This window comes from Canis aureus, chromosome 11 (assembly GCF_053574225.1).
Source record: "Canis aureus isolate CA01 chromosome 11, VMU_Caureus_v.1.0, whole genome shotgun sequence".
NCBI lineage: Eukaryota > Metazoa > Chordata > Mammalia > Carnivora > Canidae > Canis > Canis aureus.
The window spans coordinates 34,934,206-34,961,780 of NC_135621.1; the positions used below are offsets into that span (position 1 = coordinate 34,934,206).

Here is a 27,575-nt window from a genome sequence, read left to right on the forward strand (position 1 = left end):
ACTCTAAGTGTGGACAAATTAAAAACTCCTCTATTAGGGAGGGAGTATCTGAAGGAAGTATCTATTCATAGGGTTAAGTGGTCCTGGAATGCCAGAAACTGCAAACAAATTATGAATACTCAAAACCTGGAGTGACTTTACAGTATTTTGCTGTTCTAACATCCATTTACGTAACAAACACTCTGCACCCATTATGTACCAGGCCCTATTATAGTCAGTGACACAACTAAGCATGCTCCCCTGCCCTCAGGTAGTTACAGCCCATGGAGGGACTAAGCAGAAGTACAGAGGGGCCCTGGCAGTGTGCTCCAAGCACAGGTGACAGCGGGAGGAGAGGACAGACAGGAAGGAGGACAGGAAGGGGAGCCTGTGATGCCAGAGTGGTTGGCTGAGGAAAGGGAGGAGTCTGGGGGTTGTCTTAAACCGTGGCCTCATCAGCCGCCAGCAATCTTGCACTTTGCTTCCCAGCTAGGATGAACACTGCAGCAGACACCCCATGAGGGCCATCAGAGTGTTAAAAGTCACCATGGGAGGACTTCCTGTGAAGGCCAACCTCTCCCCCCACCGCCCCCCCCCCCCCCCCCGCCCCCAGCTCCCGGGACTCCTCACTCTGCCTGTACCCTTGCTCTTGCTCTGGGACTTGTCAGAATGCCTTTCTGCTATTGGCAGGGGGCTTTGTCCACAACTCGGTGGGAATATGATAAAGTTTAGTTACCCTGCCCCTTCTTTAAAAGCCATCTTAGGAAGTTACAAGATCTCAAACTGGATAATAAATTGACATGCCAAGTGAGCAGAGAGGGGTGAGAGACGTACCATACAGCCCTGCAATGTGAGGAGATTTTAATAGGATAGTGATGAGTTACATGAAACCATGACCTGCTGCAACCCCAATTGTATGCCACCATGCCACTAATGCCAACTTTCTCCTGCCTTGTGCTGTATGAATCCTCCGTCACCACCGGACAGTCGGTAACAGTCATGATGTGCTGGTGAGGGCTGCATGTTGAGTGACGCAGGCGAGACAGAATAGCCAGGAAGGAACCGCCAAAGTGGGGAGGGAACAGGACACACTGTGGACTGTCTCTGGAGAAATAGGAGCCCCTTTCCACACCTCCACCCAGCTCCCCAACACACATAGTTAGTAACCCTTTCGAATAAAGGGCAGACCCTGGACTCCCATGTAGGATACAAGATAGAGGCTGGAGTCACTGAATTAGATGGTGAGGGATTTGGGTACATCTGGGTCACATTGAACTGAACTTGTTCTATTTTGCAAGGAGGCCAACAGGAATCCCAAAGGAATCCCACTGGCTTCCTGCCATAGGGACCTATTCTCATCTCTCCAATCCTCTCCATCCTATTAATCCATCTCCCTGCACTGTAGCCTCATCCCCTTGAGCCTGGACTAGGTGGAAGCCTCCAAAGTGCCCTGGCTCTAATCCATCTGCATGGAATAATCTCCATGTTAACCTTCTGAAAATGCCACTTTGATTTGTCACTCCTCCACCCACCTCCCTCAGAGGCATCTTAGCTATCAGATTCCAAACCCTGTATTTAGAATTTAAGTTCCTCAATAATATGGCCCAAATTCACCTCCCCAGCCCCGTGTCCCACGATCTTTCAACCTCTCTCAAGTCAACAACCTTTCCAAGCTCAAAATCTTTTTTTGTGGCTTTCTGCCACAAAAAAAAAAAAGCCCTCTACCATCACCACTTAAAGGGACCACATGGATTCTCTGAGGCCCAACACAAATGCCATCTCCTCCAAGATGCTTCCCTAGTCACCTTCCAACCTGTGACCTTTCCCAACTTTAACATGCATTCTAATCACCTGGGGGTCGTGTTAAGATGCAAAGCATGTTCCGGTGGGTCTGGAGTAGGCCTGAGATTCTAACAAGTATTTCCAACAAGCTTCCAGTGAAGTTTGCTGGAGCCCAGAAGCGCACTTGGTGAGCCAAGATAGAACACCTTGCCTCATTCAAATGGAATCGATTACATACAGTCTCTTATTATTATTCAAGAGTGGGCCTGAGCTTCCCTTTTAGATTAAAAATTCCTGGAGAGCACAGATCCACAAAACAGGCTATTTATGTGGTAGGAAGAGAGAAAGCTGTAAAATCAGACCGCGCTAATTTTGGGTCTTAACTCTGCCACCTACTTGCTATGACACTGAGTAAGTCCCACAACCTCTGAATCTGTTTCCTCATCTGCCTGTAGAAATACCTCCCTCCCTAAGGATTAAAGGAAATTGTAGTTGTGATCATGCCTAGCATACTGTCTGATGCTGAATGTATTTAGTATTGAATAAATATGTTACTATGATAGTCAATATATTAGTGAATACTGAATAATATTTACTTCAGTTTCTAATTTAATACTGACGCTCTGCTTTTTCCTTCCTTGTATAACTTGGGATTATCTACATAGTCCTGTATGCAGTAAGTGCTCAGGGAATCTTCTGCAGGAACTTCTATTCCACCCATACAATTCTTCTCAATCCGTGTTGCTTGGCTCATCTCACTGGACACGATGCTCTAAACAGTCCTGACCTGACGATGCTTTACATTCAAAGTCTCCCTCTATGTTGGTGAGTATGTCATCAGAAACGTAAAAACCCACTAATAATGCTTGAGAGAAAATGCAATTTGTTCAGATTGGAAATGGGCATTTATGAGAGCTGAATTATGGTAAATAACTCATCCACTCCTGTGCAGATCTTCTCTCATCAGGCATTTAAGGCTTGACCTCACTGATCCAGGTTATGCTTCTCAACTACGTTCCATCAAGATATCTCAGGTCCCATATCCTCACGCTCACTGAAGCTCTTGTTGCTCAGTTAAATCCCTGTCTTCTGAGCTGCTAAAAATGGCATAATAGGAAGAGGACTACATAGAAATCAGAAGACGTGGGTAGCAGTTAATGACTCTAGCATTACCCAAGAGTAATGATTTTGAGCAAATAACTTCTCTGAGCCTCAGTTTTTAAATTCTAAGCTAATAAATGGATTATTATCCCACTCCATTTCACTTAACCAGGACCCCTGGTGCTAATGTCAAGCCATTACTCAGGCCACTGGGAGAAATCTTTCTCATCAGGTGGGATGTTAATGTCTCTCACATCACTCTGGGAAGGCATTTCTACCTTCTTCGCCTGGTTCAGACATAAACTCTAGGAGACACTTTTGCTAGCCACTCAAATAGCCAATTTTTCATTTTTTTCCTGCTTACTAGTAAAACCCAGATTTATTCAGGGCAATGAAGGGACAGCCCTAGAGGAAAATCCTTACTTGTCCAAGCCAGGGGCTGGCAAACTTTTTCTGTAAAGAGCCAGATGGTAACATTTTTAGGCTTTCAGGGGCCATAGATGATGCCTGTCACATATTCTTCATTTTTTTCCTCTACTCTTTAACAATTAAAAATAAAACAGAAATGAAAGCATCTTAGATTCTGGGCTGTATAAAACAGAAGGTGGGCTGGATCTGGCCTGAGGCTGTGCAACCATTAAGAGTAATTCATTTTTTTCTATTATTTTGGCAAATATTCAGTCACCTATCCTTCCTTTCAAGCTACAAAGGATAGCATTCTCAACACAAACATTGTTAAAAAAAAAAAAAAAGTCTACCGGGAGCTCCTAGGAAAGAGTTTGTTGTTTTCTGGTAAGAGTAAGACACATAAGAGGAAAGCTAACTGGCACTTCCCCTTTCTCCATCCACCTGTCTTAAATGTGGACCTGATGCCTATTATTTAAAGCAGCTATTTTGTGACCACAAGATATGAACATGAGGACAAAAGCCAACAATCTGGAAAGACTTATAAAGACACATAGAGTTTGAGTCCTGGATGATGCTGAGCTGGAATCTTACCTCCCATCTTTTAGTTAAATAAGATAATAAATATCCACATTGTTTAAACCACTGTCAGCCTCCTTACAATCCAAAGCATTTTTAAAATACTAAATCTGATGGGTTCTTCCTCATATTTTAAAAAATTTCAACCACCTCCTGAGCCCCCTCTATGTACCAGGCCCTGGGATTACAATAGAGAACCCCACAGCATTCCTGTCCTCATGGAGCTTCTAAGCAGAAGACATAACAAGGCACAGACAAGTACTGGTATGCTCATCAGCTACTGAAAACGGGTGATGAGCACTCTTAGCTCTGGTCTTGGTATTCCTATGGACAAGTTATAAAATCCTCAATGGCAGGTCTTTGAAGTACTGCCTTCTGAGAGACAGAAAAGTCTTTAGTCTGCAAAGACTAAATGACTAATGTTCAAAGGCAGATGGACAGACCAGGGTTCAAATCTTAGCTCTACCACTTACTAGCCACATACATTGGGTGAATTACTTAACCCCTTCGAGCCTCAGTGTTCAAATATGTAAGATGAGGCTCATTATAAGAGGCATCCTAAGACCACTGTGAGATTTGAATGGGGTCATGGAATTAGAGCACTTGTGGCTTAGTAGATGACAGCCATATATACCTGTCACTATAAACATATACATATATAAGTTTGCTTAACAATATATACTGAAGAAGAAAGACCAGAGGGTATCAGGAGTGGTTGCCCCTGGATGGTAAGATTAGAGACAATTATTTTTCTTCCTCATATATTTTTTCCTAGATTTTCCAAAAATACACACACATGACTGACTCACAGCCAGGGGATATATTTTTAAATGTAACTTTTGTGTTTTAAAAACAAAAACAACATGTGGACAGCAACTTCTTTGTTCTTTTATCCAGATAGGAGTCAGGCAGCCCCCACTCTAGACCTGGCACTGGCACTGACTCTCTGAGCAATCTTAGAAAGTCACTTTACCAATTCAAGTCTAAATTTCCCTGTCTAACATCGGTGTTAACCAGACTCTTAGTCTCCCCATGGTGAGATCGCTTGCAGTGGATTAGTACGTTTACTGAAACAACTGTAAAAGCTAGGACAGCTATTTGAAGACATCAGAGGGCAATCAATGCAGGTAGGACTAGAGGAGCCACAGGCCTTGAGAGAAAGGAAGCACAGGATGTGCCCTCCACTTCACCCTAAATTTTCCCTGGGGATGCTTCTCAACGGCCTCACTGGGAAACAGAACCCAAGCAAAGAGTGTGGTTGGTTGAGCTGAAGTCAGAGTTGGAGATGACAAGTGACTCAGACCTAAGGAGCACTGTTCCAGAGAGAAGAGTCACAGAGAAGGAAACATACTCACCTGTGTTATAATTTCCCTCAAATCTTTAGTTTACTCACTCGTGCAGAGAGTAAGAAACCAAAAACCCAAGGAGAAAACATCAACTTAGAGTCTGAAGAACTGATCAACTAACCACTGATTAGTGGCGGAGTCAAAGGTTGGAGTTCAAGCTGGATCAGGTAAAGGAAGTTGGTCAGCACCCAGAGCTTTTAGCTGTGGACCCAGAAAGGCTCTGAGTTAGGAGTAAAAACTGCATCATAGTAGCACAGACAAGACTATAACAGATCAGACTTCACCAAGACTTGACAGGATTGAAGAGACCTGTTGGTTCTCTAATCAGTCTGCTGGAAAAAAGTTTAACACCCTTCAGAGGAAGTTAACATATTTCACCCAAAGACTCTCTAACTTTATATCCCTAATATCAGCATCAAATCAAAAACTATAAGGCATCCTGAAAAACAGGACCAAAACCCTGAAATCCAAAGAAAAAAATCAGGTCATAGACATTAATCCAGAGATGACTCAAACATTATAGTTAAGTTACAGTTACCAGGACTTTACACTTGATCTTAGCCAAAAGGCCACGAAACAAAACCATGGTCAATATGGTTAAGAAGACAGAGAAAAAGATGGTCAAAATAGAGGAAATGATGGACAAACCAGATGAAAATGGGGAATATCAACTGAGATTTGGGGAAAAAAGAAAAATCAAATGGACATGTACCGTAGAAGACAGAATACAATGTCTGAAATTTAGATCATTTGTATAGGCTTAATATTAGTCTGGACATAGCAGAAAATTAGATTTTTTTAATTTTTAAAAGATTCTATTTATTTATTTATTTATTCATGATAGACACACACATACACACACACACACACACACACAGAGAGAGAGAGAGAGAGAGAGAGAGAGGCAGAGTCATAGGCAGAGGGAGAAGCAGGCTCCATGCAGGACCCCAAAGCGGGACTCGATCCTGGGACTCCCTGGATCAGGATCATGATCCTGATCATGCCCTGGGCCAAAGGCAGGTGCTGAACCACTGAGCCACCAGGGATCCCCAGAAAATTAGATTTGAGAACTGAGAGGGAAGTCAACAGACAACACCAAACTGAGGTATAAAGAAAGAAACATGGACAAATCAGAGCAGAGCATAAGAAACACAGGAGGTACAGTCAAAAGGTCTAGTATTCACATAACTGGAGTCCCAGAAGCAGGTAAGAGAAAATGGGGCAGAAAAAATATTTGAAGACACAATAGTCAAGAATTTTACCAATTTGATGAAAAACAATCCACAGATTCAAGAAATTCAGTAAACCTCAAGAAGAAAAAGTATAAGAAAACCTTAACTATATACTTTGTAGTCAAAGTGCTGAAAACTAAACACAAAGAAAAGAATCTTAAAGGCAGCCAGAGACAAAAAGACACATTGCATTCAAAGGAGTAAAAATAAGTCTGATGACTACCTTTTAGAAACCAGAAGACAATGGAATGACAACTTTAAAGCATTGAAAGCAGGAAAAAACTTACCAACCTAGGATCCTAGATCCCGCAAAAATGTCCTTCAAAAAATACAGGTAAAATAAAAATGATTTTCATGCTCTATACTACACAGCATTGCACTACACAAAATACCAAAAGAGTTTATTTGGATTTAAGTAAAGCTGATCCCAGGTGGAAACACAGACTTGCTGACGTAAATCAAGAGCCCTGTAAAAGGTAAATATGTGGATAAATATAAAGAAATATTGACTGTTTAAAACAACAATAATAAACACGTAAAAGTAAAATGCATAAAGGTAATAGTACAGAAGGCAGACAGAGGTAAATGGGGCTAAAGTGTGAGCATGTTCATGACTGGGCTGGAAATGGGAGAAGGGGTAATGTAAGGTGAACATGAGAGGACCACCTGAAAAGAATATGTCATTTTAAAGTTAGCAGAGGAAAACATCAAAGAAAAATTGTTAAACTGCATCATCTCTCCCAAAAAAGCAAAAGGGAAAGAATAAAGAAATAAAGACAGATGGGACAAATCAAAATTAAAGTAAGTTTGTTGATTTTAAACCCAACAATGTAATGTAATTTAAGTGCATTACATTCAAATGATGTAAATATTACAATTTAAGATACAGACGATCAGACTGGATTTTTAAAAACACATATTAAAAACCTTAATTCAGAAAAGTTGGAAATAGGAAGATGAAAAATGATATACCATTGACAACTTTATCTGTCTGACTTCATCCAATATCTGCTGAATACACATTCTTCACAAGTATACACGGGCATTTGCCAAAATAGACCATCTGTCAGGACAAAAAGCAAGTCTAGACAATTTTAAATATTGAAGTTGTACAGAATACATTCTCTGACCAAGATGGAATTATAATAGAAACCAATAACAGAAATAACCAAATGTTTGGAAAACTAAGCAATGGATTTCCAAGTAAACCAGGAGAAAAAGGAGAAATCACAATAGAAATTGGAACACGCATTTAAGTGAATGATAATGAAAGTAGGACATCAGAAAAATTATGGGATACATTTAATCAGTGCTTAGAGGAAAATTTGTAACCTTAAATGCCCATTATGGAAAAGGTTAGAATCAATGATCTAAGAGACTGTCTCAAAAGCTAGAAAGAGACAAAAAGTTAAACTCAAAGATAGTAGAAGGAAGGATGCAAGATACAGAAGAGGAGCAGAGAAAATGAAATAGAAAAAAGACGTCAGTTGATAAAAGCAAGGCTAAAGGCTGCATCTTTGAAAAGACTAATAAAATTGAAAAACTCTGGAAGAAGTGATTTAGGAAAACAGAAAACACAGATTGTCAATATTAGAAATGAGAGGGAGACATCATTCTGGGTGTGATGAGAAAAAGAAAAGGAAAGTTTAAACAATGTCATATAAATAAATTTCAAACTTTAGACAAAATTAATCCCTTAAAAATAACAGTTTGCTATTATTGCTAACAAACCAAGTAATAAAATAATCCTCAAAGAAAATGTCAAATCCAGTGGAAATGTTAAATTCTTTTAACATTTAAGAAGTAAGTAATGCCAATCTTACACAAACTCTTCAGAAGAAATGAAAAAGAAGAAACTTCCCACCTCTTTTTAGGAGGCCTGTATGACACCAGAATCTGAGAAGGGCATTGTAAGAAAGAAAAATCAGAAGCTAATAAAATCTTATAAATAATAGATACCAAAATTCTAGACGAAACAAGTAATCCAACCCAGAAATAGATTAAAAAGATAATACTTCTGTCCAAGTGCCATTTATGCCAAGAATGCAAGATTGGCTTAACTTTCAAAACTTAATCCATGTAATTCACCACATAACTAGAAATAAAGGAGAGAAACATACAATCATCTCAACAGATGCAGAAAACACATTTAATAAAGGTCAACACACATTCAGGAAAAGTCTCTCAGCAAACTAGAGATTTGATCATGAATACCTGCAAACAAAATTCACAGTAAGCATGATGTTCAGTGGTGGAACACAAAATCCTTTTTCTCCTTAGGTCAGGGACAGGAGAGGATGTTTACTATCACCTCTTCAACTCAACATTGCACAAAGGTCTCTAAAGCACAGAAAAATAATATAAAGACTATAAAAGAAGATGGAAAGCTATCATTATTCTCAAGTGACATGCTTATGTCCACAGGAAGTGTTTTTAAAAGCAAACTCATAATTAAAAAACAAATTTAGCAAAGTGGTTGGACATGGTCATGATCTAAGAAATCAACTGTATTTTCATATGCTAGCAACTAACAATTAGGAAAAAATTTTAAATACTGCTACTTACAACAGCATTAAAAAACATTAATTACCTAGGAATAAATCTAATGAAAGATGCATAAAACCTCTACACTAAATTTTATGAAACGCTGCTGAGAGAAATTAAAGGCCATTTAATACATGGAGGCCTGAGGCCACATACATTGACAGGAAAATTTAAAAAAATTTTTAAATTTGTTATTGGTGTTCAATTTGCCAACATATAGAATAACATCCGGTGCTCATCCCAGCAAGTGCCCCCTCAGTGCCTGTCACCCAGTCACCCCCACCCCCCACCCACTTCCCTTTCTACCGCCCCTTGTTTGTTTCCCAGAGTTAGGAGTCTCTCATGTTCTGCATTGACAGGAAATTTGATGCTGGTAAGATGTCAATTCTTCCCAAATTGATTGCTCATTCAGTGTGATCCCAGTCAAAATACCTGAGGGACAAGCTGATTCTACAATCTGTATGGAAATGTTAGGAATTTAAATTAACCAAAACAATCTTAAAGAATCTTATAGATTCTAAAATAGACAAACAGGTCAATGGTTCAGAATAAAGGTCAAGACTTAGATCCACATGTATATGAGCTCCTGATTTACAGGTAAAGGATTCTTTCCAACAAAAGGTACTCTATCAGTCAAAAATTAAAAGTAAAATAAGAACTATGACTCCTCCCTCACACCATATACAAAAAATTGCAGATGGTCCTCTGATATAAAAGTAAAAGGTAAATAATAAAACTTTTAGATAATAACATGAAAAATATCTTAATGACCCAGAGGTAGGCAAAGATTTCTTAATACAAAACAAAAAAGCACTAATTACAAAAGGAAAACACTGATAAACTGAGTGTTATTTGAATTAAGAACTTCTGTTCACCACAAGATACCACTAAGAGAATGAAAAGCAGACTACAAACTGAGAAATGTTTGTGATACTTTTAGCTGACAAATGCCTCCTACTAAGAATATAAAAATAACCCTTACGGATCATTAAGGAAAGGGACACAACACAACTTAAGAAGAAACCAACAGACAAAGGAGGTGAACAGGCAAATCACAAAGGCGATATTTATATGAATGCTCACCAATCCTTCCAAAAAACAGAAGAGGAGGGAATACTTCCCAACTCATTCTATGAAGCCAGCATTATTACTCTGGTACCAAGGCCAGACAAAGACATTACAAGAAAAGAAAACTCCAGATCAATAGCCCTCATGAATATTAATACAAAAGTCCTCAATAAAGTACTAGCAAACAGAATTCGACAGTGTGTTAAAGGATTGTACACCAGGTACATGACCAGGTGCGTGTTTTTTTATTCCTTGAATGCAAGGATGGTTCAACATAGGAAAATCGAACAATGTACACTATACTATGTAACACTATACTAACTGGTATACTGGTGTACATTGTACACTATACTAACAGTATAGCCACATGATCATCTCAATGGATGCAAAAAAAAAGCATTTGGCAAAATTTAACATCCCTTCATGATAAAAAAATTCAACAAAATAGGAATAGAAGGAAACTATCTCAACACATTGAAAGGCCATATGAACAACTCATAGCTAACATCATACTCAATGGTGAAAGACTGAAAGCTTTTCCTCTAAGATCAGAAATAAGACAAGGATGCTGACCTCTGTCACTTCTATTTAACATAGTCCTGGAACGCCTGGTCAGAGCAAGTAGACAAGATCACACACTTACATACACACATATACACAGCTTAGCACAAAGCTACAGTAATCAAAATAGTGTGGTGCTAGCCTAAGGATAGATATACAGATGAAAAGAATAGAATAGGGAGAACAGCAATAGACTCTCACATCTGGTTAAATGATTTTTAACAAGGGTGTTGAGACTGTTCAATGAAGAAAAGATAATCTTTTCAACAAATGGTGCTGGAAAGTGGATATTCATATGCAAAAAAATGAATTTGGACCCTTACCTTATGTTGTACACAAAAATTAATTCAAAATAGATCAAAGACCTAAACATGGGAGATAAAACTATAAAACTCTTATACAGGAAGAGCTTCCTGGTGTTAGACTTGACAACGATTTCTTGGCTATGACATCAAAAGCACAGGCAACAAAAGAAAAACAGATACACTGGGCTACATCAAAATTAAGAACTTCTATGCATCAATAGACACAACCAACAGAGTATAAGGCAACCCATGGAATGGAAGACAATATTTGCAAATCATATATCTGATAAGGGGTTTACATGCAAAATATATAAAGAACTCCAACAATTCAATAACAATAAAAAACAAATAATTCAATTAAAAAATCGGTAAAAAGACTTGAACAGACATTTCTCCAAAGAAGATATATGAATGATGACTAAACACATGAAAAGATGCTCAACATCACTAATCACTAAGGAAATACAATGTGAACCATGAGATGCCACTTTACATGTATTAGGATGGAAGCAAAATAAGTCAGAGAAAGACAATTATCATATGATCTCACTCATTAGTGGAATTTAAGAAACAAAACAGGATTATTTTGGGGGGAAGGGACAGAAAAACAAAAGATGAAATCAGAGAGGGATATAAATCATAAAAGACTCTTCATTATAGGAAACAAACTGAGGGTTGCTGGAGGGGAGGGAGGATGGGGTGACTGGGTGATGGGCATTAAGGAGGGCACGTGATGTAATGAGCACTGGTTGTTATATGAGACTAATGAATCACTGAACTCTACCTCTGAAACTAATAATACACTATATGTTAATTAAGTAAATTTGAATTTAAAAATAAATCAAAAATTAAAAAATAAATCATTCTGGGATAACACTAAAATCTGCACCTGCCATATGATTTCACTTATACATAGAATCTAAAAAACAGGGATCCCTGGGTGGCGCAGCAGTTTAGCGCCTGCCTTTGGCCCAGGGCGCGATCCTGGAGACCTGGAATCGAATCCCACGTCAGGCTCCCGGTGCATGGAGCCTGCTTCTCCCTCTGCCTGTGTCTCTGCCTCTCTCTCTCTCTCTGTGACTATCATAAAAAAAAAAAAAAAAAAAAAAGAATCTAAAAAACAAAACAAACAAAAAATAGAAACAGACTCATAAATACAGAGAACAAACGGTGGTTGCCAGAGGGGAGGAGGTGGAACAAAGTTAAAGTAGGTGGGGGAGATGTAAACTTCCAGGTATAAGTAAGTTGTGGGGATGAAAAGTACAGTGTATGGATTACAGATGGTATACAGATGGTAGGGAATACAGATGGTAGGGTGACAGATGGTATTACCCTTAACTATGGTGAGCATTTTGTAATGTATATTGTTGCGTAATCACTATGTCGTACACCTGAAACAAATTGTGTGTTAGCTATATTTCAATTTAAAAAAACAATTTGCACCCACAAAAAAATAAAAAATAAAAAAAACCCACAGAAAATAACAAGTGCTGGCAAGAGTGTGGAGCTACCAGAACCTTTGTGTATTACTGGTGGGAACGCAGAATGGTCCATGAGGAATATGGTACGGTGATTCCTCAAAACATTTAAAATAGTATTACCATATGTTCCAGTAATTCCACTCCTGGGTACATACTCAAAAGAACTGAAAGCAGGAACTTGAACAGATATTTGTCCTCCCATGTTCACAGCAGCCTTATTCACAGGAGCCAAAAGGTGGAAACAACTCAAATGTCTATCAAAGGATGAACAGATAAACAAAATGCAGTATACACATAAAATGGAATGTCACCCAGCCTTTAAAAAGAAGGGAATTCCTGATACATGCTACAGCATGGATGAACCCTGAAGATATTATGCCAAGTGAAATAAGCCACTTACATGAAAACAAATACTATGTGATTCCATTTATATAGTCAAATTCACAAAGATAGACAGTAGAATAGGAGTTGCCAGTGACTGGGAGGCAGGGATGGGAAGAATGGGGAGTTATTGTTAGAGTTTTAGTTTGGGAAAATGAAAAAAGTTTTGGAGATGGATGGTGGTGATGGTTGTACAACAAAGTGGATTTACTTAACGTCACCAAATTGTACACTTAAAATGGTTAAAATGGTCAATTTTATGTTATATATATATTTTAGCACAATAAGGCAAAGAATGCTCAGAGATGCTTAAGAAATAATTAAAAACTTAAGACAATTTAAGTACCATCAGCATTTAAATGGATGTGTAAACTGCGGTATATGCACACAATGCAATACTATATAGCAATGAAAAAGTACTGCTACAAATAACAGTGTGGATGCATCTCACAGATATTACATTGAGTGAAAAGAGCTATGTACAAAAGGAATACGGACTCTATAAGTCCATTTATATAATGTTCCAAAAACAGGCAAAACCAAATGATAGTGATAAAATTCAGGCCAGAAATTATAAACAGGAATGAGACATGAGGGAACCTCTTGGGGTGCTAGAAATGCTCTGTCTCTTTTCTGGGTGGTGGTTACACAGGGAAATACAAAATGAAAGAGAAAAAGTTATTCATCAGATGATCCACATAAGATGTATGAATTTTAAGTTCAACTTATCTCAATTTTATAAAATGAAGCAAAATTGTGATGAAAGAACAACAGTGCCAGAAGAAACTCTGGAAGAAAGCTGTTTGGCATGTCCAGCAAACACTGCTGGGGTTTATGGAGCAGGCGGTCCCTGGCCCATGATTTGAGAAAACCACACAAAGGAGATGCATTTTACCAGCCAACCAGCCAAGGGAGAGAGACACTCTGTCCCTGCTGGAAATTACATTTACAATAAGCTGTCCCTTCTTTAGTGTTTAGGGGCAAATACAAGTCCCTGTTAGTCTTCTCTCTTAATATGAGGTGTGCAGAAGACCCAGTCTGACATAACCCAGGGAAAGGTATAAACTCAGCAGTTTATATTTTCCTGTTAACTCCCAATTCTCTAGTCCAAGATCTGGGAGGAATCTTTACTTTCAAAGAGCAAAGACATTCATGATCCTGAAACAACAATCCCATGACACGCCACTTTAATCTTGCATCTACAAGGACACAGAGAATGGCCTTTCCCATTTAGGGTCCACCTTTGCCCAACTGGAGCATCACTCTAATGGGGTGTTCGGGGACTCAGACAATATGAACATGTAAAGGGCAAGTGTTTGCTGTGGCTCAGTTTCCGTGTTTACCTGACTGCACTGCATTCCCCATTGCAGAATATCCCAGGGAAGGTCTAGTGTATTCCATAAATGGCTTCAGAGTCTCTTGTTCCAGGTGACTTGCCCCAGGAGAATATTCAAGAAGCACTATCCTTCCCATGAGGATACTGGCTGTGTTTAGGACATGGTGGAAAAATGAATTTCAAGCACTTACTTTCATCATTAGAAACATTCCCCAGAGATGTGTGGCTGGAATAACGTTTGTTTTCACTTTCATTGAGACATCTTTCAATCCAGCTCTCTAAAAAAAAACAAAAAACAAAAAAAACAAAATAACAAAAAACAGAGAAAGAGAGAAAGAGGGAAGAAAATCACAGAATTGCAGAACTGCTGTTGGTGTTCGTGAAAAGACATGAACATAATAAACACATTCAATTCAACTGCCCATTGGCTTTTGTCTGAGACCTGCCCTGACTGGAACTGGATTTTCCCTGGACGCGCCTACCGCCCCCCGCCCCCCCAAGGCACCACGGCTGATGAGCCTTTGTGGAGTAGTTTGGAGACAAAATGGTGACTGAAGCCCACTTGAGTATTTCTTGGTCAGATTCTACTACTTCTAGAGTATTCACAGCCCAGTAGTACCAACTGAGGGTTATCTTTCTTTGCATAGACGAGACGTTCCTTAGAAGTCATTTGTAAAACAAAGTTTGGTCAACTAAATCACTGGTGGTGGTTTATAGATCAATAAATTAGCAACAGAACCCTTTATTCAAACAAAAACAAAAAGGAAAGCAGATAAGACCCTGAGGGTTCTGGATGAACTGGAGGAGGGCAGAGGTTCTTGTAGTTTACCTCCCTTTGCCCGGTGACCTTCTGAGCACAGCCTGAAAGCCACTATGGGAGGAGATATTAAAAGCTATGCAATAGCTATGTAGTACTTTTAAAATCCAAAAGACTGGTTTTTTGAAATCCAATTCCAAAGTCTACAAAAGCACTTTCCACAATGTAGCATGATAATTATTCCATTGGGTAGACCAGCTACCATTCATTCATTCATTCATTCATTCAACGACATCAGTCAGTTCCACTATAATGCTTGTTTGGAAAATAAGCATGTGTTCTAGTGCAAGTAATATATTAGGGAACGATCTGAACAGAGAGCAAACTTTGTGTTTATTTATGTTCAACTTCTTCCCTAAGAAACATCGGGCGAATGCAGAAAACCACGGGTAGCTGAACCAAACTCCATGAATATGCAAAATTCACATGTGCTCATGCCTCGGACACCTACCAGCTCCTTCTGTTTGCGTGAGCTGAAGTACTACACCTGCCCAGACAACCCGCGCTCTACCGCTTCACCATAACTCACAGGCGGCAGCCTTTCTGACGTCCTCGTCCAAAATGTCAGGTCTTTTCCAAGATGAAGTGCCAGATTTATTGTATTTCTGCACCTCTTGAACATTTAATTAACATATGCAAAACTGTGCCATCATTTTTATTAGATTCTATTTTTTATGTGCACTGAAAGGTTTTGAGTGTTATGCCCCCTTATTTTTCTAGTAAACTGTGGACTTGATCGTGCTGTTTTGCAGAACGTAGTGATTTTTAGGAATGCCTGTGTGGTGTTATAGCAGAGCTGACTATACCTACGGCTTTGTCCTTCTGCCCGGTGTAGTCACCCACCCATTGTTGTCTCTATAATATAGAAGCTGGCACTTACTGAACACCTAGTCTAATATTACCTATATTATCCCATCAAATTCTGACCACAACTCCCAGAAATAAAGATTTTAATCTCCATTTTTTTCCTAGAAAGCAACTGAAGCTTAGATTAAGTAATGTGACTCCTCGTAATTCAAAGAGCCAAGGGCAAGATCACAAGTTAACACCTTAGGCGACATATTCTAAAAAAGGAGCCACACTGGCAAGGGAGCCACGGTGTGGAGGCTGGGGGGATGGGGAAGAAGCAAACGCAAACAGCAGGGAGAAATGCTCAATTTTTGTTTTATATTTTATGTCCCAACAAACTGCTTTTTTAAAAGCTGCTCCCTAAATTGTAAATAAGTAGGGGGAAATATCCAAGGGGAGGAACGGGAGCCAGATTGTTAAGAGGAAATGGAAAGCTGGTATTTCTGAGGAAACCCTGAGCAGCAGAGAAATGCAAAACATTAAAACGTCACCCCTTCCAGACACCGACTGCACCACGTAGAAACCCAATGGCTTGTGAGGTTTTTCAGAGCTGTGATGGCACAAGGTGGGTGTTTGTCATCACATCGCATCTAAAGATGCATCTGGGTACAAATCTCCAGAATTCTTTTCAGGACTCTCCAGAATATCTCCATCTCAGATCTTCTAATCCCCTTGAGTTCTGGCACGTTTTCCTTGGCAACCGCCGTGGCTGGTTTTGGACGGCAGCTGCTGAAATCGACAGCCCCTTCCTCCGCCAGAGCACAGCACCAAGAGCAAGTGCTGTTGTTCTGGGCCAGCCCTGCCCTCCCAAGCTAGGTATTCACATCCAGTTATTCTCACGTGTGTGGGCATGCACATGTGTGCACTTGCACACACACATACACACACACACACGTTTTTCAGCAGACACAGGGAACTAAGGGAAACACTCCCCCTGTCACCCACTCGCCAGTGCCAAGATGAGGCCTGTTAAAATTGGAGTCCTCAAAAGGGCCAATTCCTGGATGTGAGAAGCCCCAGTGATTGGTGACACACTCTCTGAAGGGAGCTGGCTCTGGACACCAAGCGCCAAGAGGGTGCGACACCAGCCCACAAGAGCTCAAGTCAAGGAAGGACCTTCCAGATGGCTGTGCCTCTCCCCCATATTACCCAACACTAGAGAGAGGAGAGAGTGGGGTGATGAGGGGAGAGAAGAGGGCCAGAAGTACCAGGAAAGAAAGAGAGAAGAAATCTTATCATGTAACCTTTCCTCCACCCATGGCACCCATTCAGGTCTCCCTAGCCCCTTGGCCTATGCCTGTAGCCACTCCACAACCCAGCTCTTCTCCTGGGGCAACACAGAGTAAGGGTGATCGCTCACACACATGGCAGAAATCAGAAGGCCAGGCACCATGGCCCCATTTTTCTGGTCAAAGTATCCCACTTATTTCAGCTCTTGCTTAGAGGGCGTTGTTCCCACTTCTGTGCCATCTAGTTCCCCTGCATCTGACTGTCTTCTACTTAACCATAGCCACCTGCACATGTGGCATCCAGGATAAACTCTGGAGGGTCCAGATCATGGTCCTAGCAGTGCCAAATATGGCAGAACCATCACCTCTGCTGCTTGGGACATTTGTAGTTAGTTCTCAGAGCATTCAAAGGCCTTACATTCCAGACTGTATAGATGCAACTGAGACGTCAGGGCACAGGCCTCACATCCACAGGTGCTCTCTGACCTTCATCCTCTTCTCCAGTGGGGCTCTCAACAGCAGCATCTGCAACTTATGCCCCTAGGTCAGGTTGCTCCATATGATTGGAAGGCCTCTGTTTAGGTCACCTGCAGTAAACTTTATATACTTTAAAACTATAAACAATGAATTTTGGTTGCAAAGATCAAGAATTATCCAACCAGAATGACAGGTATGTTGAATTTTTAATAAAGTGCTGTGTTCATCTAACTTCCTTGTGTCTAACTTACTTTTATGTGATTTAATAAAAATAATAAAGGTCACCATACATTGGGTCTTTATGGGCCAAGCATTATGCAAACACATGACATATACCAGCATACTTAATCCTTATAAAGCTTGGGGTAGGTGCTATTAGGAAATTAAGGCTCAGTAAGATCAGGTGACTTCTCCAAAGTCAGTCAGCTAGTAAGAAAAGGCAGGACTGCCATCCGGACTTAGATCATAACCAAAATGCTCTCTCTGAGGGTGGGCTGAGCTCTCTTCCCTCTATGTCCCATTTGGTCTCCAGTGCACGGTGACAATATTGTAACATTGATCACAGTCAGCTTGGCATTCAATCTTTCACTAAAACTCTACTTACATATTACAAGTTTTGCTAAATTCATTCATGTATTTCTTTGCTAGCCTTTGTTATATATAGCAGGCCTTCCACTTAGATCTTAAATATCTTAAGAATGAAGTCCATGTTATTCTTTCTTTTGACTCTCACTAGCACCTGGTATGAAGTTTTTCCTATAGTATGGTCCCAAGAAATTTTACCTTATTGACACACATGATATCAAAGAATGCACAGCATACAAGTAGACATGTCCACACATCTAAAGAATTTCCTAATCTTTTCTTATTTTTACCACATAAGGCACGAGATGGTATATAATACATTAAAAGGTCATCTTCCAAGTAAAGAAGGCAAAACTCAACCAATGTCTATGTTGTGCCTTCTGGAGAAAAGGAGCTGTGATAAAAGCTGTGAGTGACATAGACACAGATAAGACTGGCTTCTGCCCTGCAGTTGTCATCTAGAAAGCGAGGCAGATTCTACTCCCCAAACTCATGAGTGCAGGAAGCCTGTCCTGCCTGTCCTTCTTGCACCCATTAGCTGGCACCATGCTTGTCCCCGTAGATATTGCACAATAAATATGTGTTGTTGAATGCATTACTTTTTTTAAAAAATAACATTAAGATCCTACTGCATGCCAGGTACCAGACAAGGTATTTTCACATATGTGGTTTACATTACAGGGATCTCAGAATAATACCATGTGGTATGCTTTAATATCTCTATTAATAGACAGGAAAACTGAGGCTTGAAGCAAAAATTCTAATACAAGGCAGAGCTGCAGTATCAGCACCCTGTCCAGGGACACAGGAGAAGGAGCGCTCAACTCACACTTGGCTGACTCCTTGCTCCCAATTGCTTCATTCTTGATCCATAAAAATAAATGATCTGATCTTCTAGTAGGAATCAGGCTTGCTCTAAGTTCCCAACAGGGTGTACTGACAGCTGGGAGTGTCAGCTCCTGGGCTGCAAAGCATCACTTCACCTGACTCATCTGGGATCATGGGCAGGAAGGAGGATGCCAATCATGCCTTCTGGATTTTCACTTTCTGAGGAGTTTAACCCCTACCCTTCAGAGGCAGATCTTCATGCCTCCCCACTTTAGATTGGGTTTTGCAGCAGCAAAGAACCACCAGGAAGTAACTGCACCAGGGACATGTTTAGGGCTCAGAGCAGTTGTCAGGAATGTGTATCAATCAGGAGCACCTGGGTGACTCTGTGGGTTAAGCATCTGTCTTTGGCTCAGGTCATGATCTCAGGGTCCTGGGATGGAGTCCCACATGAGGCTCCCTTCTCAGCAGAGAGTCTGCTTCTCCCTCTCCCTGCTCTCCCTGCTTGTGCTTTCTCTCTCTGTCAAATAAATAAAATCTTTTTTAAAAAAGAATATGTATTAATCAAGCAGGAGGAACCAACCAAGACAACTATCCAAAGCCAGGTAATCTTTGACGTCCACAAGGCACATTGACACAAGAGCCTGATTTGAGCTCACATTATGAGACAGAAATTCATCCCCCTTTAAACATAAGGAAACTGGGGTCCAGACCATGGCAGTGGCTTGGCCAAGGTCACACAATCAGAGGGATTCAAGTCAGAATTCAAACCCAGATCTTCAATCTCTAAAGCCCATGCTTATTCTGCTTGCCATGTCACACTGGGCACAGACCAGGCTATTCTCAGGCAATCCATCCATCCATTCATTCATTTTGCAAATCATTATCAAGTGCCCTCAATGTGAAGTTGCAACAGAAGAGACGAGTACATTTTAATAGGGGGCCAATATATTACAGCAAGATATCTCTGATGGACCAGATCCTCAGGACCTGAGATATCTTGTTTATTTATGCTTTTTTTATTATTTATTTCCTCCACCTTAAAAAATGTAAGTTATAGGGACGCCTGGGTGGCTCAGTGGTTTAGCGCCTGCCTTTGGCCTAGGGCATGATCCTGGAATCCCGGGATCGAGTCCCACATCAGGCTCCCTGTGTGGAGCCTGCTTCTCCCTCTGCCTGTGTCTCTGCCTCTCTCTCTCTCTCTCTCTGTCTGTCATGAATAAATAAATAAAATCTTTTAAAAAAATGTAAGTTCTGACAGCCTTGTCCATCTTTGCCATGCTTAGTCCCCAGGAGCCTGGCACAGTGTCAGGCTCATGGCTGACAGTGGTAGGTTGTGAGGAAGTAAAGTAGGATGATAGAATAGGATAAGGGATGAGGGATCCTCCCCCAGGAAGGCCTCTGCAAAGTAGCAGCATTTGAGCAGAGATTGAGTACAGTGAGGGCATAAGGCCTTCAAAGGTCCACAGAGAGCAGACCACAGATGCCAAGGTCCTGAGGTGGGGTCATGGGAGGTCGGTGATCATGGGTGAAGGGATGGCAAGAAGGCCCAGCACTGATGGAGTGATCAAGGGAGAGACAGAACAAGATGAAAGAGAAGACAGAGACAGGACAGGAAGGATGTGGGTTTGGAGTCAGAACAACTGGATTTCAAATCCAGCCCTGCCACTTACTAGCTGTGCAACAGCAGGATGATCCCTGAACCCCCCCAAAGCCCTACCTTCTAGGTTCTCCCAAGATTAACTGAAGTAATACAAGGGAGGCACTTAGCACGCTTGGCTTTGTGGGCCACGGACAGACGAGGAAAGCGCGGTCTCTGCCCACCACGGGCTGGGAGCTCCCAGCCGTGCTGAGGACGGGCGCTAACGGCGGCGGCGGCCTGCATTGGGGGAGCTTTTTCCCCACACCAGTCACCCTGCTCCACACGCCTCCCCTCTGCTCCGCCCAGCAACTCTGAAACAGACTTGAAAAATTCTGATTCTTGAGGAGGAACCGGAGACTCAGAGATGCTGGGGAGGCGCAGCCAGCTAGCTGGGGGCCTGCAGCCGCCGCCTCAGGAAGTCATGTCCCCAGAGTCCTCGGTCATTGTGACCAGGTGCCCCGGGCCCCCGCCTAGAGGAGGCCGCATTTCAGCCGCAGCTTAAAGGGCTGGGGGAGGAAGGCAGGGGGGCTGCATCCCGACAAAGGCCCAAAGTGGGTTCTGGGAAAGGGGGCGAGCCCACTGACCAGTACCAGAGGAGGGACGGGGATGGGGGGGAGAGCCGTGAGGAGCAGGGTGCCTGCAGGCAGCTGGGAGCCAGCCTGGGGGAGGGACGCGGGCTCTGCTCCCGGGGAACTGGTGGAGAACAGGGAGGCCTTGGCTTACGCAACACCTGAGGAAGTGCTGCTGCCTTACAGTCACCGGGTTTTCGGGGAAGGCGTTACTCACACTCCTCCTGTCAACAGTCTTTCAGGGCCCCGGGCAGGGCCTATTTCAGGAACTCACAGCTTTAGAAATGCTACGTCAAAAAGTTGACATATCTCACCCACAGCCACCAGGGGAGGTCCAGGCCCCAGGTCCTGGAGGGGCCGGAGCACCCCCGGTCTCCCCTCCCCCGGCTGGGCCATTACCCGTGGAACCATGCCAACAAGGCCTGCTCCGGTCTCCCCCCGCACCAGGGCAGGATCTCCTCTTCATCATTCGCTCTCTCGGCCCGCTTTCCCTGTGCCCTGGGCTCCCCACAGCTGCGACAGGCAGGACCACGTGGAAAGTCTGGGCCCTGGAGGTAGGTGGGCAGCAGTGGCTTCTGGGGGGGGGGGGGCACAGGTCAGTGGGTTGCCACGGCAACTCCACAGGCCCTGCCCCAGGGGCCGCTGGGTTCCAGGAAGGCCCCCCTCCCCCGCCGGCCTCCAAGGGGCCACCCCACCCTGCTCCTGCTCACCAAACATTGCTTTAGCGCCAACTGTTTGCCAGGCACTGAGGTTCCAGGGCTGGATATGGCAGACAAGGTCCCTGCTCCCAGGGAGCTTGTATTCCGCGGTGGAGACGGGCAGAAACAAGCAAGAGGACTTCAGAGCACAAGGAGTGTTAGGAAGGAGACGAAGCCGTGGAATGGGATAAAGAGAGACAGGGTGCCGTCTTTGGTAACGGGACACTGAGAACCTGTTGGAGGAGGTGATGTTGGCCCAAGGGCACAGGCCTGAGGTGCGAGTGAGCTTGAAAACCAGTGTAGTGGGGGAGAGGGAGGACCGGTGAGAGCAGCAGGAAACGAAGCCAGGGGTGCAAAGGGCCAAAAGCGTGTAGGCACTTGCGGGCCATAGTAAGAACTGCACACTTGTCTCAAATGTACTAGGCAGCTGTCGGAAGACCTGAAGCATGTGACATGAACTGCACTGGCTCAGAAAGCCGAGCCTACTAGGGACTGTGCGTTTATTCACCCCACTACTTGTTGATCAGGTATTTGGGGAGTATCATGCACTGTGCTGCACCATGGGGGCAGAGGAGTAACCAGGCAGGCACGGTTTCTGTTACCAGGGGAGGTTTAGGGTTTAGTGTGAGCATCAGCTGTTAAATAACAGAGATGTGATTCCCAAGAGAGGCAGAAAAGAAGAAAAAAGGGAGTTGTATCTAATCTGTGAGTCAGGGATGCTTCTCGGAGGGGGTGGCATTAAACTGACAGCTAAAGGCTCAGAAGGCATCATCCCCAGGTAAATGGGGACGGAACATCATGTGCAAAGGCCCTGAAAAGAGTGATGCATTCAAGAAACTGACAAGCATGGGCAGCCCCGGTGGCTCAGCGGTTTAGCGTGACCTTCGGCGCAGGGTGGGATCCTGGAAACCTGGGATGGAGTCCCACGTTGGGCTCCCTGCATGGAGCCTGCTTCTCCTTCTGCCTGTGTCTCTGCCTCTCTCTCTCTCTCTCTCTCTCTCTCTCTCATGAATAAATAAATAAATCTTAAAAAAATATAAACTGACAAGCAGCCTAAGTTAAGGAGCCTGAATTTTATTCAGTAGGTGATTGGGAACCTCTAAAGGTTTGTGAGTATAAGCAAAACCATCCTTGGGGCACCTGGGTGGCTCAGTTGGTTGAGAATCTGACTTTTGGTTTCCACTAAGGTCATGAGCTCAAGGTCATGAGATTGAGAGCCAAGTCGGGTTAGCTCATGCTCAGTGGGGAGTCTACTTGAGATTCTCTCCCTCTCCTTCTGCCCTTCCTCCCTGCACATGTGCATGCACTCTTCCTTAAAATAAATAAATCTTTAAAAAACAAAAACTGTTGTGTAGGCAGCTCCATCTGGTGCTGCTAAACACAATCTCGGAGGGGGAGAGACAGGGAAGCAGGAGACCACATGATTATCACCCAAACTTCTGAGATAAAAAAGCTACATTATTAGTAATTTTTCCAGGACCACGGTTGTAAACTAGGATTGTCCCAGGTATACTGGGGACTTAACGATCCCCCTGGTAGGAGGCCACTGCAGGACTCTAAGTAAGTCTGAGAGGCTTAGAACAGAGGCAGTCTGATGAGAAAAGATAAGAACTCTGCCCTCTTCCCACCTAAGTATATCCACTACTCTAGCTGATCCTGGACACCAGTGTCCCCATGTCCCCACATCTCTTCCTCATCTGCTGGGGTCTCAGTCACAGTGTGAGGAGGGGAGTCTGAGGTGACAGCAATGACATCTCCTAGAATGTGACCTCCCACCATCTTCACCAACATCACTGTAGCTCACTCTTGGAGCATCAGTGCTGTGCTCTTAGCCATTTGCATGAATTATCTCATTTAATCACAGCACTGCAGATGGGGAAGGTGTGCTTTACACAGATGTGTGGCCAGGACAAGGAGGAGTAGGAATGGCTTGGTGCACAGTTATTCCCACTCCCGGGCCTCAGGATGTACCTGCTGGGTCATCTTTGTACCTGTAGCTGATGGTGCTCATCGCAACCAGGGGCCAGGGTGCTCAGATGCCACGTATACTGACATATCAGCCCACTGACCATCTGCTCAACACCCTATGGCCTGGGCCTGTCTCTGCAAGGATTGGGACAGGATTTACTACTTTCTTCAATTTAACCCTTTACTCTCGGTGACGAGATTCCCAGCCCATAGCCTCACTCACTCTCCTTGCAGTACTTGCTAAAAAATCCTCACCAGTTTGCCTTTTTACTTTTCTTCTCCTTCTTAAAAATCTAAGCAGAGGGGGAGCCTGGGCCTGGGTGGTTCATTCGGTTGAATGCCCAACTCTTGATTTCGGCTCAGGTCACAATCTCAGGGTCATGAGATCGGCTCAGGTCACAATCTTAGGGTCATGAGATCGAGCCACATCTCAGCCTCTGCCCTCAGTGCAGAGTCTGCTTAGGACTCTCCCCTCTTCCTCTCCCTCCCCCTCCACTACCCCCGCCCCCCCTTCATGTTCTCTGTCTCTCTCTCTCTCAAAATAAATAAATAAAATCTTAAAAAAAAATCTGAGCAGTGTTTTCATGTCTTTCCCAATTCTAATATATTCCTTTAAAAAAATAACCCTCCCCCCAACTCCCACTATAGATATGCCTTAGTTTTCACATCGGTCAAGTAAGAATTCCTGCTTCAGAAGGCCACCATGAGACTCACCTGATGATGGCAATCTACGAGAGTCTCCAAGGAAGGCTGATGTGCTAACTGAACAGAAGGCAGCCTCAATCCGACCACCAGGCAGCACTGTTCTTCCTTAACCCCTGACAGCCTTGGTGCTTTCTCATCTGCCCAAACTACTCACTCTTGGTTTCTAGGGGCCTCTCATGACCCCTGAAGTGCGCCTGTTGGCTGTGCTAGCTCCCCCTTTGTACACTGGGCAGCATCTCTTGCAGGTCTGGAAACTAACAAGAGTGGGTGCCTGAGTCAACTAACTCTTGACCACAGTGAGGAAGCCCCTCCTGTCGGCCGGGGGATCCAATACGGAGGAATGAGTAGGAAGGTCTGACTGCCAAGCTTCGCTGTCTCACTGGTTTGTGACCTTGACCATGTACTTACATGTTCTTGAGCCTCAGTTTACCATTGTGTGACCTTCCAGTTTGCACCACTGTGCTAAACTGCTCACATACCTCTTCTTGTAATTACTTCATATATAGGACCTATTATCTCATTTTATAGATGGGGGAGCAAGGCCCAGAGAGAAAGGGCTAGACAAGAAAAGCTGAGAACTTTGCCTTCTTTTTGGCTAATGGTATTCACTCTGCAAGCCGGCCCATGTGGCCAATTGTCCTTGTGTGTCTTCCTCATCAGCTGAAATCTCAATCATGGGATAATGCAGGTGAGCCCCAAGTGACACTAGTGACATCTCCTGGAACGCAGCCTGCCAAAGCCAGCACCATAATCTTCACAAACGTCGCAGCAATGACTTGCCCAAAGTCACAGAGCCAGTACATAGATGAGCCGGGATTTGAACCTGACTCTGACCTAACCATTAACTTACTTTTTCTTAAATTATTCACTCAAAAATTATTTATTAAGCAACTATTGTCAGACACTATTCTGGGGTCTGAAGATATAACAATAAACAAAACACACAAAGTCACTGTCCACACACAATCAACAAAAATAGACCTTAAAAGCACCCATATGTAAAAGAATATCTTTAACGTATGACAATTTAACTAAAAATAAGTCAGCAAGGACACCTGGGTGGCTCAGCGGTTTAGCACCTGCCTTTGCCCAGGGTGTGATCCTGGAGTCCCAGGATCGAGTGCCATGCCGGGCACCCTTGCATGGAACCTGCTTCTCCTTCTGCCTGTGTCTCTGCCTCTTTTTCTGTGTCTCTCATCAATAAATAAATAAAATCTTAATTAAAAAAATAAGTCAGCAGCTCCATCTAACCATTACCTTATACTCTAACACCTGTAATTACATAGGCCTTAAAGTCGCATTGTGAGTACTACGCTGGGTTTCACATGGTACCAAATACACTACAGGTGCTCAAGAATGTTACTGCCCTTTCTCACTTTAGGAAAATTCAGTACAGAAAACTCTAAAGTGGTCACAGAGATTACAGAAGGTGTCATTACTGGCAATAAACCAGAATTAATGAAGAAACCCCAAAGGGCACCAGTGCCGTTAGCTGACAGATCACAGATTCCCCGACAGTCCCCGGAGACTAGAAAAAATTAAAGCTAAGGTGTTCGGTGCCATCTCCTGTTGAAGATATATTCAATGTAAAAGCAGATCTCTGCTCTGAAAATATCCCCGGGAACACCAGAGTTAATGAATGTGACTGCATAAACAGGCTGTAAAAATTTCGCTTTCCCTCAACTTTTGCGGGGGAGCGTACCTACCACCACCTAAAGCTAGCAGCCTTTCCCTTTGTTTCTGTTTCTATTATTACAACATCACTGAAACATATAAAAGTCTGAAAGCAGGTTACTGGAGCCAAGGCTACTCACTGTGCCCAGCACCTGATGTTATTTGATCCCTGACATCATTGCTTTTTCTAGTTTGTGTGTTGGTTTTGTCTCTTTTGCATTTCTTCTCACCCCCTCTACTAGGGAATGTGGCTTCCCTCCAGGACCTCAGGAGCCAGGGGCTCCCCCCCCCTCGACTGTAGGACCCAAAGAGAATTCCAACTAGTCTGAACTTTTGAGAGAAATCACTAAAACATCCTTCACTTAGGCAAAACGCTTTCTTCTTTCCTGTGTTAATCTATCCTAGAAACTATATTTTAAAATGTTGAAAGGGGGAGCATATTCCTCCACAATCCCACTCCCTCACATGTAAACCACTTGTCCTTCTTCTGCGCTGCTCCTGGTTTCACGTCCACATGTTCACATATATGAACTATATCCCCAGTGAGCAAACATACAATTTCTGTTCATTTTTCCCTTTAACATTCCATTACATAGATTTTTCCTGTTTCACCACAGCCATCATATTTATTTTTGATAGATGCCCAGAGTTCCCTGGAGCTAAAATTCCTATTTTTATAATGTCTTAATGAACAACTTGGTGCATATTTTTTCTCTTTTTCAAATCATTTCCTGAGAGTCACATAGAAGCAGGAAAAGCAAGCACGTGGGCTTAGTAACTAGCCAGAAATGAGTGGGGCTGGATTCTGGCCTTCCTACTTTCAGTGAAGTCTCTCAACCTCAGTGATCCCTTGTGTAGAACATGGAGAATTGATACTGTGCCCACCTCATCTTAATGGTGTGAGGTATGGAAAGGACTTAGCATAGTGCCTGTTCTAGAACCATGGAACCACTGATTCCCAAGGACCTGCGTGCTTTAACAGTGTAGGTGTTAAGCACACAGTCTGAGGAGCTCAACTACCAGGTTCAAGTCTGATTTCCTCGCTGTGTGACCTTGGGTGAAGGACCCAGCCACCTTGAGCCTCAGTTTTTTCTTTTAATTTACAAAATGCAGGTGGTGATAACAGCATCTCATGGAATTTCTATGAAATTTAATTGAACACTGCACAGAGTAGTCACATAAGAACTATGAACGTCTTAGCTATTATAATTTTTATGTTATGCCCACCTGCAAGGCATGCCACACTAGGCCCTTCTGTTAGCATTCTTTTGGTTTGATTCTTAGATCCTTTGGTGCTGTCAAGAGCCTGGAAGTCAGGACACTAATTCTACTGCCCGCCGCCCCCCCCACCCCCCGCCCCTTACAAGTAGCTAAGCTCTGTGACCGTAGGCAAATTAGTTTACCTCATAAGCCTCAATTTCCTTTCTATATATA

The 27,575-nt window shown here is 42.9% G+C and overlaps 1 protein-coding gene across 6 annotated transcripts in view; it reads right to left on the reverse strand.

Annotated features, from left to right (window-relative positions):
• Positions 1-27,575, reverse strand: part of RFX4 (regulatory factor X4) — a 162,040-nt gene that overhangs the window by 118,123 nt on the left and 16,342 nt on the right. Inside the window, exons 1-2 of one of the 6 annotated variants that reach the window (XM_077914767.1) lie at positions 21,496-21,632; positions 14,292-14,378 (exon numbers count right to left, since the gene is read on the reverse strand). The exons of 1 other annotated variant lie outside the window; for it this stretch is intronic. In XM_077914767.1, the coding sequence (XP_077770893.1) occupies positions 14,292-14,378; positions 21,496-21,565 (157 nt within the window). In that variant the 5' untranslated portion in view covers positions 21,566-21,632. Of the gene's footprint in view, positions 1-14,291; positions 14,379-21,495; positions 21,633-27,575 lie in introns of those variants that run through there. 4 more of the 6 variants (XM_077914769.1, XM_077914768.1, XM_077914770.1 and 1 more) reach the window with 4 other exon arrangements.